General features: G+C 45.7%; 1 protein-coding gene across 1 annotated transcript in view; it reads left to right on the top strand.

Moving 5' to 3' along the window:
* Slc5a1 (solute carrier family 5 member 1) overlaps positions 1 to 14624 on the top strand; it is a 73038-nt gene that overhangs the window by 32738 nt on the left and 25676 nt on the right. The window contains exons 3-5 of the mRNA XM_021651815.2: positions 361 to 465; positions 1900 to 1959; positions 4322 to 4426. Coding sequence (XP_021507490.1) covers positions 361 to 465; positions 1900 to 1959; positions 4322 to 4426 — 270 coding nt within the window. The remainder of the gene's footprint in view (positions 1 to 360; positions 466 to 1899; positions 1960 to 4321; positions 4427 to 14624) is intronic.

The following is a 14624-nucleotide window of genomic DNA, read 5'->3' as shown; positions in this document are numbered from 1 at the left end:
ATGGAAGCTGAGAGCCTCACAGGAGATTCAGGGCATCTCTGTGAGCCATGGGACTTCCCACCTCCTCCCCACAGCTCAGAATCAGGCTCAAAAAAAGACCCACAGGATGAGTTGATGTGCAGATGTGTCCTGTCGCTCCTCCAAGCCTCTTTGTGTGTGTGTCTCTCTGTGTGTGTTTTATTTCTTAAGTTCCCTTGCCAGCTGTGGAAGCTGGCCCCCCAGAGGGCAACATGGCTGAGTTCCTGGCTGGCCTCTGATTGTTCATGTCCCTTCAACTGGCTGACATGTCTCCTCTTGCATTGGTCCAGCCGGAGTGTCCTACTTATCTAACTTACTTTATTTGTTTGTTTATATTTCCAGATTGGAGCCTCTCTCTTTGCCAGTAACATTGGAAGTGGTCATTTTGTGGGGCTGGCAGGGACAGGAGCAGCCGCGGGCATTGCCATGGGTGGCTTTGAATGGAACGTGAGTAATATTTGAGCCACTGTGTCCTAGGGGTGGGAGGGGCTGGTATCAGTCCCTTTTTCATTACTATAATGAAATGTTGGAGGCAGGTTAACTTTATAAAGAAAAGATACTTAGTCAATAGAGTTGAAGGCTGGAAGTTTGAATGACATTGTACAGACTCCTGTGAGGCTCCCCCTGGGCTGTGTAACCTCCGTGTGGGTGACAAATGATGGGGAGAGCATCTGTGAGAGGGGATCACATCACCCAAAGTAGGAAGGTGGCTTAGACAGAACCAGGACTGGCTTTTGTAAAAGTCGCCCTGGAGGAGTCCCATTAGAATTACCCCGGTCAGTTCTGTGAGCAAATCTCTCGAAGACCCAAGGGCTTCCCGGGGTGCTGTACGACCGGATGTGGTCTACATGACATGACAATGCTGCCACCTTTCTACATTAAGGACGAAGCTTCCCGTATGTGATCGAAGCAGAATCTTAGCAACCAGCCAGCTCACTCTATGTTCAGAGGCTCTCGAAGTATTATGGAATCCTCAGAACCATCCTGGGTGCAGATGGGGAGAATTCTGACCTCCAGGAGCTCGCACCAGAGCGGTGTGAGAGGCCCACAGCTCTGACAGTCGCAGAATTTCCCCTTTTTCCATTGGTCCCAAAAGATGAGGCCTCTTCCAGCAATGTTGGAGGTTGGAAAATGTATTGGATCTCCCTCCCTCTCTCCTTCCTCTTTTCCTTCATTTATGTCCTCCCTTGTTCCCTCCCTCTTTCTCGTCTTCCTTTCCTTCCTCCCTTCTCTCCCTTCCTATATTCCTCCTTCATCCCTCTCTTCTCCCTCCCTCTTTCTCTTTGTCTTTCTTCCTTTCTCATTTTTCTTTCTCTTTATCTCCATCCCTCCCTTCTTCCTTCCCCTTCCTCCTCTTTCTCTTTGTCCCTCTTCCTTCCCTCCTTCATGTTTCCTTTCATCTGCCCTCCCTCCCTTCCCCCTTTGTCCATTTGTCTTTCTTCCCTCCCTCTCTCCTTCCCTCCCTCCCTCCCTCCCTCCCTTCCTTCCTTCCTTCCTTCCTTCCTTCCTTCCTTCCTTCCTTCCTTCCTCTATCCTTTCCTTTTACATTCCCTTCTTTCTTCCCTATAGTATTTTGTTTCTTGTAAACCAGGAACGAGATTAAAGAGAGCTTGGACTTCTAGCTGGAAATCTGGGCTGTGCTGACAGTGGGGAGTCTGGGTTGTGTCTACAGGCAGCATCCTGGATTTTCTTCCACTCTTGCTCAGATGTTTTTGCTGTGGGCCAAGCAAGTTTTCTACTAGCCACACAAGGAATTGTCCTTAGGAAGGGAGGGAAGAAAGAGGTGGGAGATTTTTCTATAGCCGTTGAGGGTCTCTTGAGAGAGGCAGAGATGGACTAAGGTTTCTCCTGACCTGAATTTACTTCTTGTTTTGGTTGCAGGCCTTGGTTTTGGTGGTCGTGCTGGGATGGGTTTTTGTCCCTATTTACATCAAGGCTGGGGTAAGTAGCCACTCTTTTTATTTTTTCTTTTCTTTTCTTTTCTTTCTTTCTTTCTTTCTTTCTTTCTTTCTTTCTTTCTTTCTTTCTTTCTTCTCATTAGCAAATACACGTGTGAATTTGATCCTTTTGGAGGCCACAGGGGACAGAAAATAATCTGGGTCTGGTTTCATCCCTATACAACCCCTCGGGTATCAGGGAACCCTGCAGAAGAGAGGGAAGAAAGATTGTAGGAGCCAGAGAAGATGGAAGCCACCAGGAGAACATGGCCCACCAAATCAATTAAGCAGAGCTCACACGCTCACAGAGACTGAAGCAGGAAGCACGGGGCCTGCATGGGTCTGCACCAGCTCCTCTGCGTATATGCTGTGGCTGTTAGCTTGGTGTTCTGGTGGGACTCCTAATGGTGGGAGCCAGTGTGTCTCTGACTCTTTTGTCTGCTCTTGGGACTCTTTTCCTCCTGTTGGACTGCCTTGTCCAGCCTCTATATGAGGACTTCTGTCTAGTGTTATTATATCTTGTTTGGCTGTGTTTGTTGTTTCTTGGAGGGTTGCTCTTTTCTGAAAAGAAAGAAAAGGGAGGTGAGGAGACCTGGGAAGAAAGACTAGTTTACGGTAGTTTACAGTGCATTGGCAAGAGGAGTGGAGGGAAGGGAAAGTGTGGTTAGAACATACTATATGAGAGAAGACTCTATCTTCAATAAAAAAATGGAATGATTAAAAAAAAGAAGTATCTAGAGAAAATATAGCTTTATAAAGTATAAAGTCCATATACTTTTATTATGAAAAGACTGGATCAATTTTAGGTAAGTAAAATTGTAAAACATAAAAAAAAAAAAAATAGCTCCTGATTGCCTGCAGGGGCATTAATCAGCCCCACCGGCTCCATCCAGTCCAGGTTCATTACTCTTCCATTTAAGTGACTCTATTCAGATCCCCCTGAAGGACCCTGCCCCACCTCTCTGGGTGTGTTCTTGCATTGCACCGCCATGGGCTTCAAACACAGCTGTTCACTTCCTCCCCTAGAAAGGAAACAGTTGAGAAAAAGAGCCATGTCCTCCTTCATTTTTATTTTTTATATTATTTACTTTGTATCCCAGCTGTAGCCCCTCCCTCAATCCCTCTCAATCCCACCCTCCCTCCCACATCTCCTCCCTGCCCCTCTCTAAGTCCACTGACAGGGGAGCTTCTCCTCCCCTTCCATCTGACCCTAGTTTATCAGGTCTCATCAGGACTGGCTGCAATGTCCTCCTCTGTGGCCTAGCAAGGCTGCCTCTGAAAGACTCTACCTATCAGTGTATCAAAGCAGATACTGAGACTCATGACCAAACCTTGGGCAGAGTGCAGGGAATCATATGAATGAAGGGGGAGTTAGTAGGACTTGGAGAGGACAGGAGCTCCACAAGGACCAAATATATCTGGGCACAGGGGTCTTTTCTGAGACTGATTCTCCAGCCAAGGACCAGGCATGGAGATAACCTAGAACCTTTGCTCAGATATAGCCCATGACAGCTTAGCATCCAAGGGGGTTTCCCTAGTAAGGGGAGCAGGGACTGTCTTTGGCATGGACTCAGTGGCAGGCTCTTTGCCTCTCTTGCTCCTCCTTCATTTATGAATGACATCACCTCCTATTTCTGAGCATGTGGCTGATCAAACATAGCTTTGACCTCACTTCCTCAATGACACACATAAGCACCTCCTACATATAAGTGTGTGTGTTGGAAACTAAAGGTGACATAGGGCAAATTCTGCAGGATACACCTTCTGAAGGCCCACTGATTGCTGCTGGCACATTGGTCCCAGGAGACAACAGGCTAAGGATATAGGGAGCAAGACAGGAAGTGTGGTCGGAATTTGCAGAAGGTAACTGGTGGGAATATTTGAGGAGGCCTTCAGCTACAAGCCTTGGTATTGTCTGTGTAAGGCAAGGTGAGAGTCATAGTCAACCTGGACAGCTGCTTTGGTGCATTGGCAAAAGGCTACCGTTGTCTTATTTGCAATACATGCACTGCATAAAACATACATATAAACATAGACAAACACACAGAGACAGACACACACAAACACAAATGCACATTTGCACGCGCCTCCATGGCACGCGCCTGCCTCTTTAGCTGTGTCCAGTCGTGTTTACTAGAAAACACAGGGGAATTCTTGATATGTGGAACCGAATGCTGGGGCCCCCTAATTCTGCCTTACAGGGCATGTGGACCTGAACTAGGCCATCGCCATCCTTTGTAGATTTCCTGGACTAACAGGGTGTGACTCCCTGACCACACTCCCGAGGCTCTGACACCCGAACAGATGCCATGGGTCTGCCTGCTCCGGGTTCTCTGTTCACGTGGGCTCCACTTCATCCCATGCAGGTGGTGACAATGCCAGAGTACCTGCGGAAGCGGTTCGGAGGCAAGCGGATCCAGATCTACCTTTCCGTCCTGTCCTTGCTGCTCTACATTTTCACCAAGATCTCAGTAAGTGCACTGCGGATGGCGGGTGGCGGGTGGCGGGTGGCGGGTGGCAGGGTGGGCTTGGGGAGGAGAGGCTGGCTGCCCGCTCATCTCCTCACTTCTTGGCGCATTCCGCCAAGAAGCCACCGGAAGTCTCTGTGGACTAAGCCTTCCTGCCCCTGCGGAGGAGGTCCTGTTCCATGCGGCAAGGGGCCCCGGAGCTCAGTGGGAGCCCTTGTCCTCCACTGCGGTGCAAATTCACAGGCTGCTGAAAGTCCGGCAGAACTTCTCTGAAGAGAAGACAAAAGAGGGGTTGAGGTGCCATTGAGCCGTCATTCCCACCTCTGGATGTATATCCAAAGGGAATGGGAGCAGCATGTAGAGGAATTACCAAGCTCCCGTGTTTACGGAAGCCTAGTTTGCAACACTCAAGACAGAGTCACCAGAAGTGCCCATCAGTGAGGGAATAGATGGAAGCCTGTGACATTCATTCCCCCACACCCCACACCTCCCCACACACACCCCACACCTCCCCTCACTCCACATACACCCCACGTCTCCCCACACACACCCCACACCTCCCCACACACACCCCACACCTCCCCACACACACCCCACACCTCCCCACACACACCCCACACCTCCCCACACACACCCCACACCTCCCCACACACACCCCACACCTCCCCACACACACCCCACACCTCCCCACACACACCCCACACCTCCCCTCACTCCACACACACCCCATGCCTCCCCACACACACCCCACACCTCCCCTCAGTCCCCACATCCATCCCCAGGCCACTGCCTTAGAAAGAAATCTCATCACTTGACTGTATGGGGGAATATGGAGGCGTTATAGTAAATGAAATAAGCCAAGCATGGAAAGACAGATGCTCAAGGTCTCACTTACATGGGAGATTTTAAAGGTTAAGCTTATAGAAATAGATTTTTAATTTTTTTTAAATTTAAATTTTCTGTGTATGGGTGTTTTGCTTTCTGACTCTCCCTGCCTCACCTCTTCTCTCTCTCTCTCTGTGTGTGTGTGTGTGTGTGTGTGTGTGTGTACCCCAGCATTTGGTCCCCTGGAACTGGAGTTATGATGGTTGTGAGCTGCCATGTGGGTGCTGAGAATTTAATCTAGGTCCTCTGGAAGAGCAGCCAGTGCGTTTAACCTCTAAGTCATCCCTCCAGCCCCTAGCATGTTTTTGTTTTTACTTTTGAGGCAGTGTTTCCTTGTGTTCATAGCCCAGGCTGGCCTAAAACTAGTGATTCTTCTGCTCCAGTCCCCGCAGGCCGCGGTTACATGTGTGTGAGACCTGGGGAACGTACAGAATTAAAACAGTGGTTACCCCAGCGCTCAGGGAGGCAGAGGCAGGCAGAGCTCCGTCAGCCAAGGTTACACAGAGAAACCCTGTCTTGAAAAGCCAAGAGAGGGAGGGAGGGAGGGAGGGAGGGGGAGAGGGGAGAAAGAGAGAGGGGGGGGCTTGGGAGATGCCCTAGAAGGAGTAGGGTACCAGAGGGAACTGTGTCTTAGTTTAGCTGTGAGCTTGTGAGTGCATGGGAAAGGGTGCATAGCTTTCCTTTGAGGCGGTCAGGTCAGCGTTCTCAGGTTCACAGTTCAAGCTGGTGAAAGTCTATCGGCTGCAGTTGCCATGGAAAGGGTACTCTTTGCCCTTGGGCCGGTATAGGGGTGCTCATATGAATAAACTAGTGCCAGGCCTTTTTTTCCTGCTCATCTTATCACCGCACCTACTTTCAAGTTACTGATTAAACCTCCTTGGACTGCAGAGCCCCCGGGTAGTCAGGGACCAGCCCCTCGCAGCCCAGCATGAATGAAGGAGCCCGGTCCCAGCAATCACCTTGTCTTATATTTCCCGGTTGAGTTGTGCACAGGCGCAGGCTGCCTCCTGTGCGTGGTTTCTGAGGCTCCTTGCTGCAGGCTCTGGACATGATACTTGTTTCACTTACTCACCAGACAACGATTCCAAAGATGTCCTGCAAAACACAGGAAGGTGCCTTGGAGCCGCTCTAGTTCCCACTGAGGGCTTTCCTGCTCTGTCTCTGGTTCTCATCCAAGTTGTCATCCTGCAGGGCTGGGAATGTGCATTTTATTTTCAAATCATGCAAGAGAAAAATGAGTCCAAGAGAGGTCAGGTAATTTTCTCTAAAGCCGCACAGCATGGGCTGGGGAGCTGGCTGGGTGTGTAAGAGCCCTAGCCTGGAACAGCTGCTCAGGGAGAGAAATGTGAGCGACCCAGAAGGTGAGAACCGACCTGGAAAGCTTCCTCTGACTTCCCTGCATGAATGCATGCACACACACACACACACACACACACACACACACACACACCTGTCAAACACTGTGATTAAAAGCCTTCTAGGTTTAAAGTTTGCCATGTCACGATTCTGCCCTGTGCTTAGGTAAGATGAGGCCACAGAAAGACAGAAAGGGTTAGAGCATCTCGTCCCGTGTCCTAGGTTGGAATTTACAGGTGGACAAACCACGCAGAGAGGGCACGGGGCCTGTGAGGCTCCATAGGAACAGACCTGGAGTGAGACACCCAGATCCTGACTCCCAAATCTTCTCGCTGATGTCCTTCCTGTCTGTGAATAGTACATTCCTCTAGAGACAGGTCAAAACTCAGCCCCAGGAGGAACGGCGAGGGCACCGAGGGCGGATGGAGGCCGTGGAAGGACTGTGTGCGACAAGCATCTGTGTCAGAGTGGGTGTGCGAGGATGGGGAAGGGAGGGCGTGTGCGCAGAAAAGCCAGACCTTGTCCTTATACATCTGGTGGCATTGGGTTCACTTTGGGTCATTTGATGGCATTTTAAGAAAAATCACAGGGATGTCAGCTGCACCTGTCGGGAGCCTGATGTTCAGGAACACAGCACTCCTGGACAGAGTTAGTTCCCGAAGCACAGCGGTAAAGATTTACATGAAAAAAGGATTAACCAGTGTGTGTGTGTGTGTGTGTGTGTGTGTATGCGTGTGTGTATATATGAGTATGTGTGAGTGCATGTATGTATGTGTATGTATATATATATGTGTGTGTGTGTGAATGCATGTATGTGTGTATACATATATGTGTGAGTACATGTGTGTATGTGTATGTAGATATGTGTACATGTGTGAGTGCATGTGTATACATGTGTGTTTATGTTGTATGTGTGTAATGTGTATGTGTGTGTGTGTGCGTGCACTCTTGTGTTTGTGATAGATGAGAACAGATCGGGAAGCCTTGTGAGACTCATATCTAGCAGGGAATCGCCAAAGCCCTGCCAGGAGGGATTTGGTAGGTGTGTGATAGTGAAAGAAGAAAGCACAGGGGGTTGGGGGCGCAGGCTAGCAGTGGCAGCCGAGAACCCCACTTGTGGCTGCCATCTTGTGGTCATGGCTCTTTGTCACTCCATGAATTTTATTGGCGCGTTTGAACACCTGGCGCATCAATCTGCGAGATGTATTTTGTTCAGTGAGATTTCCTGATATGGTGTATTTCATTCAAATACGTACAATCAGTTGAGATAAAGCTTCAGATTTTATGAATCACGTGACAGCTGAACGTCCTGGTTTCTATTTCCCGGAGCTCTTATCACAGATCATGACTGCAATAAACTTTTTACAGCAACTGCGCTGTACATTTTGGATCCTTGGGTAAAGATAAAAGCTTTTGCTTTGCTTAATGTCTGATGCTTATGACCTGGGCTGTTCACTTTGACAAATGGAAAGAGAAATTTGAGTAATGAGGCTTTTCCATAGGAAACCTCATCCTCATCTCCTTGCCAGGCAGGACTTATGGGGTGCTCAGATATATCTTGGTTAGGGTCAGAATAGTCCAGAAAACACACACACACACACACACACACACACACACACACACACACACAAACATAATCCCAGAATTTGGCTAAGCATGGTAGTGCATGCCTTTAATTTTAGCACTCACATTTTAGCATCTGTGTGTATGTATATGTGTGTGTATGTGTATATATGTGTATGTGTGTGTGCTTATTTATGTGTGTAAGTGTGTGTATATATGTATGTATATCTGTGTATGTGTGTATGTGTATGCACTCAGAGGCAGAGGCAGGCAGATCTCTGTGAGTTCAAGGTCATCCTGGTCTACATAGTGTGTTTCAGGACAGCCAGGCCTATGTAACAGAAATAGACGTGCAGTGTGTTGCCTTCCCCCTTCTTTAACCATCAAGTTATAAATATTCTTTCAGTGTTTTTCTCCACAGTCACCGCTGTCAGGGGGCAGATGGCGTTATTGTTGATACCTATCTTTCAGCCAAACATTTAGAAATCACGAAAGCAGACAAAAAGTGGCTAGTTTGGGCAGTTTGGGTGTTTGGTGTTGATGTTTGGCAGAAATGTATGTTTTCTTCATTTTTCTTTGTAACCTTAAAAAAATTTTTTAATTAGAAGCTATAAACGGGAAAAAAAAAAAAGCTTTAAAGTTCCTAGGTTTAATTCAAACAGATCCGGTTTGGGGAAGGGTCACATACACTCTGCCTGGATGGTTGTGCGCCAAGTTTTCCTTTGTGAGAAGTTGTCGATGGAAGGTAGCGTCGTGGTTGAGGGTGGGAGCTCCTGTCTCCTCCCACATCTCAGTGCTGGAATTCCATGTGTTTTGTGCCTCTGATGGCCCTCTGCATGCTGCCTCTGTGAGTTCATATGTACAGCAATCTTCTTGTGTCTGGAGAAAACTGTTTCTTTGGTATTATCCATCACCCCGCACTTCATAATCTTTCTGTCTCCTCTTCTACATAGTTCTCTCACCCTTAAGGCAGGGGTGTGATGAGGGCATCTCATTTAAAATTGAGTATTCCAAAGTCTTTTACTCTCTGCACACTGTCCATTCGAGGCTCTCTGTATTAGCTTCTACTTACTGCGGAAGGAGGCTTCTCTGATAATGGTTGCGGGAGACCAACCATTGTGTATGGGTTTAGCAGAATGTTGTTATAAGTCATTTTATGGCTATGTTCCTTTGGCAGAACAGTAGTATTTGGTTTTCCCCTGGGTCCATGACCCAGCTAGTCTCAGGTTTTTGGCAACTCAAGAAGTTTCAGGCATAGAGTCTATCTCTCGGAGTGAAGCGGAAATCCAGTCAGAGTGTTTGGTTGCTGCCACAACTTTTGTGCCGCTAGCGCACCAGCACATCACGCGGGCGGTCACCATCGTAGATGGAAGGTTTATTCCTGGGCCGATATTCACCTTTCTCCTCTAGTAGAGTGCAGAGTGCCTTCAAGTTCCATAAGCCCTAGTCGACAGGGGTAAAAGCTCTCGTCAGGCACCAGCTCCACTTCTCCATGTTCAAAGAGATAGGCAGGTGTTGCCTTCAGCAAGCAGGCCTCACCAGCGGTTTTTGGAGAGAAACCCAATAGCCTGGGCAATAACCTGAGTTGTTTGGGACTTCCCACAGGTGTCCCTTTGGCCAGTAAGAGGTAACCCCTTCTCGGCACCGAAGGTTTCACTTGGTAGTAAGAGATGGCGAGTTGGGACTCTGTCTCCCCATTGCTTACACACTCAGGAGCCTTATGAAGACACAGAACTGGAAGCTGTGATATATATTCAAAGCACCTTTAATGTAAAAAAAATAATAACAACAAATAAAAATAAAAAGGATAAAATTTTAAAAAGAGAGAGAGAGAAAAGAAAAGGCCCTGACACAACATTATGAGGCAGGGAACCTTCAAAGACTCTGCCGAGTTTGTTTTCTGTTGGCTGTCTACTGGGCACGTGACCTACCCTTAAGAGGAGTTTGTTTCCCTGAGACAAAACTAAATTTTCCCTTGTAAGTCGTCATCATCGGATAGCTTCCGGGTTAGGATGGGGCACGTGTCCACTTCTCCTTCCTAGGACTCCATTTGGTGCAGACCCGTGCAGGCCTCAGTCTCTGTGAGTTCATACCCAGTAATGCTGTGTTTTAGGAATCCTCGTTTCCTTGGTGATCTCCATCTCCTTGGGCTCCTACCCTCTTTCTTCCTACTCTTCTGAGAGGTCCTGTAAGCCCCGAGGGGAGGGATTTGATGGAAACTTCCTAGCTATGATTGTTTCAAGGTCTCCCACTCCTTGCGCTTGTCCAGTTGGGGGCCTCTGTGTTTGTTCCCTTCTGCTGCAGATGGAGACAGCTGAGTAAGGCAGTTATCTGTGAGTACAGAAGAACTAAGGTCGTTAAGAGTCGTTCACTAGCTACGTTCTTTCAGTTGAACAGTGTTATTTGGTTTTGCCCTATCTAGTGTTGTGGGTTACCTAGTCTCACCCAAGCAACATTGGGTGTGGTTCCAGCTCCTGGAGAACCGGCCTTCAGTCAAATCAGGTATCAGTTGGTAACTCCCGCAAGCTTTGTGCCACTATTGCAATAGCAAATCTCGCGGTCAGGACATTCTTGCAGATGGGAGGAGTGTAGGTGGATTGGTGTTTACATTTCTCCTTTGGTACACGCAGAGTACCTTCTGGTACCAAGCACACTCGCCCATAGCGGGGAAGGCTCTGTTTGGACAGCACCTCGCCTTCTCCAGGTTCAACAAGTTGTGCAGGTGTTGTCTTCAGCAACAGGGCCTTGCCGTCAGCTTGTAGAAAACAGCCTATAGCCTTGGGAATAGCCTGGATGGTTCTGGGGTTTTCATGGCCCCTTTAGCCAACAGCTCAGTTAGATCTGATCCGTTCCTGGTATTGGAAGCTTCATTTGGTGACGTCAAGTTGGGGCTCTATACTTCCCCGTTATTTGGCGGTTTTCCTTAGATCGCTTTTATTTATGTATGCAAATGCTCCTTAATTTTATCTGTCTCTCCCTGAATTCCCTCTCTCAACCTCTGCTCCCCTGACTCTCCCACTTGACCCTCCTGTTCTAGTCCTCCTCCATCCATAGTTATCTCTTCTATTTCTCTTTTTAAAGAGTATCTATCTGTTCTCTCTGGTCCCTTACTCTGTACCTACCCTCTGTGCTTCTATGGATTGGAGTCTGGTTATCACTGACTTAACAGCTAATATTCATGTGTAAGTGGATATACAGCATGTTTGGTTTTCTGAGGTCTGGGATGCCTCACTCAGAGTGATATTTTTATAGTTTCAGCCTTTTGTCTGTAAATTTCATACTCTCACTTTTTCAAACAACTGAGTAAAATGTACTACTTTTTTTTTCTTTCAATCCATTTCTCTGTTAATGGGCATCTAGGATGTAATAATTTCTGGCTGTTATGACTAGAGCGGCTTTGAACATGGTTGAGCAAGTGTCTCGTGTGGTAAGATGAAGTGTTCTCATGCCCGAGAGTGGTATCGCTGGATTTTGAGGTAGATTGACTCTTATCTTTGTGACGAACCAGCACACTGATTTCCACAGTGGCTTCAAAGCCACCAGGAATGGATGCATGTACTCCTGCGCCACATCCTCGGCACAATGTTTTATTGATTTTTTTTAAATTTTGAGTTCTTTATATATTTTGGATATTAGCCCTCTGTAGAATGTATCTTGGTAAATATCTTTTCCCATTCTGTAGGCTGTTGTTTTGTCGGAACAATGGTGTCCTTTGCTGTATAGAAGCTTTTCATTTTCTTAAGGTCTCATTGATTAATAGTTGATCCTGGTGCCTTTTCTAACGGTGTTCTGTTCAGAAAGCCTTTTTTCTGTGCCAGTGAGTTCAAGGCTATTCCCGGCTTGGTTCTATCGGATTCAGTGCATCTGGTTTCAGGTTGCGGTCACTGCTCCGTTCCGGCCAGTTTGAAGTTGTTTTGTGTAAGATGAGAAGTACGGTGTATTTGCATTCTTTTGCATGTATCTGTCCGCTTTGAACAGCTCCATTTGTTGAAGATGTCTTTTTTTCCAGTGTGTATTTCTGGCTTCTTTATTAAAAAAAAAAAAAAATTCAGGTGTTCATAGGTGGGTGGATTCATGTCTGGGTCTTCAATTCCATTCTATTGATCTGCGTGTCTGTTTTTGTGCCAATGCCATGTGGTTTTTATTAGTAACCCCTGGAGTACAATTTGAGTCAGGGTGGTGATCCCTCCAGTAGTTCTTTTATTATTCATGATTGTTTTAACTATCCTGGGTGTTTTGTGTTTCCATATGAAGCTGAGAATTGTCCTTTCAAGTTCTGGGAAGAGTTGTTTTAGAATCTGATGGGGATTGCGTTGACTCTGGAGATTGCTTTTGGTAGGATGGCCATTTTTTTTTCCTTATATTAATCCTATTGATTCATGAGCATGGGAAATCTTTCTATCTTCTGGTGTCTTCTTCAGTTTCTTTATTTGATGTCTTAAGGGTTTTGTAATACAAGTTGTTCACTTGATTGGTTAGAGTTAACTAAGATATTTTATATTTTTTGAGGCTATTGGGAAAGGTATTACTTCCATTTCTTTCTCAGACCATTTTTTTTTTTAATTTGTGTAGATGGACGTATTTGTGTATACTGATTTTTGTGAGTTAATTTGTTATCTAGTTACTTTGTTGAAAGTGTTTATCAGCTGTACGAGTTTCCTGGTGGAATTTTTAGGGTCACTTATGTATACTATCATATCATCTGCAAATAAAGTTACCTTGACTTCCTCCTTTCCAATTTGAATCTCTTTGATCTCCTTCAGTTATCTTAGTGCTTTAGCTGAGACTTAAAGTACTATATTGAATAAACAGGTTTGGAGGGAGTGGACATTCGTTCATGTCTCGTTCCTGAATTTAGTGGATTTGCTTTGAGTTTCTTTCCATTTGAGTTGATGTTGGCTATAGGTTTGCTGTAAACTGCCTCTATTATGTTGAAGTATGTCCCTGTATCCTTATTCTCTTCAGGACTTTCACCCATGAAAGGTTTGGGATTTTGTCAAAGGCCCTTCATGCGCCTATCAGGTCACCATGTAGTTTTTGTCTTTGAATTTGTTTATCTAGTGGATTACATTTATCATTATCATATATTGAACCACCCCTGCATCTCTGGGAGGAAGCCTACTTGATCATGGTGGATGATCTTTTTGATGTGTTCTTGGATTCAGTTTGCAAATGCTTACTGAATTTTTTTTTCACAAGGAAAATTGGTCTATAACTCTCTTTCTCTGTTGAGTCAGGGTTTCTCTTTATTACAGAGCCCTGGCTGTTCTGGACTGGCTTGTTTGACCTGAACTCACAGAGATCCACCTGCTTCTGCTCCCTGAGTGCTGGTATTAAAGGCATGCATCACCACATCCAGCTTGTTTTAACTTTTGTATTAAGAAAATTATCTATTTCTTTTGGATTTTTCCAATTTGGTGGAGTACAGGGTTTTAAAGTATGTCCTCATGATTCTCTGAATTTCTTCAGTGTTTGTTCTTATGTCCCCCTTTTCATTTCTAATTTGTTAATTGGATCTTCTCTTGGCCCTTTAAAAAACTTGAATAAGGGTTTGTTAATCTTATTGGTTTTATCAAAGAATCAACTCCTTGTGTCATTGATTCTTTGTATTGTATTTTTTTTTTCTTTCTATTTTACTGATTTGTGCTCTGAGTTTGATTTTATCTTGCCAACTACTCCTTTTGGGTGTGATTTCTTCTTTTTGTTCCAGAGGCTTCAGGTGTGCTGTTAAGTTACAAATATGAGCTCTCTCTAGTGTTTTGATGTAGGCATTTCGTGCTATGAACCTTTTAAAACCACCTTCATTCATTGTGTCCCATAAATGTGGGCGTCTTGTGTTTTCATTTTTATTCAGTCCTAGAAAGTCTTTTATTCCTGTCTGGACCTACTTTTCATCCAGTGGGAAGTTGTTTGTTCCCATGAATTTCTAAGCATTCTGTTGTTTCTGTTTCAAAATGGTGGTCCAGTTTCAAAATGGTGATCAGATAGGATGAAGGGTGTTATTTCAATTTTCTTGTATCTGTTGAGACCTGCTTTGTGCTTGAGTATATGATCAATTTTAGAGAAATTTCCTTGAGTTGCTGAGAAGAAGGTACATTCTTTTGTTTTGGGGTAAAGTGTGAAAATACCTGCTAGGTCCATTTGGCTTATGAGCTCAGCTAAATCCAGCATTCCTCTGTTTAGTTTTTGTCTCGATGGCCTGTCTGTTGGTGAGAGTGTGTATTAAAGTCACCCATTCTCAGACGTAAGGGTCAATGTGTGATTTCAGACGTAGTGGTGTTTCTTTTATGAACTTTGGTGCTCTTGTGTTTGGTGTATGATATTAAGAATTGAGACATCCTCTTGGTTGATTTTTCCTTTGATAAGTATATAGTCTCCTTCCATGTCTCTTCTGATT

The sequence above is a fragment of the Meriones unguiculatus genome, chromosome 12 (assembly GCF_030254825.1).
Source record: "Meriones unguiculatus strain TT.TT164.6M chromosome 12, Bangor_MerUng_6.1, whole genome shotgun sequence".
In the NCBI taxonomy this organism is placed as follows: domain Eukaryota; kingdom Metazoa; phylum Chordata; class Mammalia; order Rodentia; family Muridae; genus Meriones; species Meriones unguiculatus.
The sequence above is the reverse complement of the archived record's forward strand: the minus strand, read 5'-3'. Positions and strand labels throughout refer to the sequence as shown.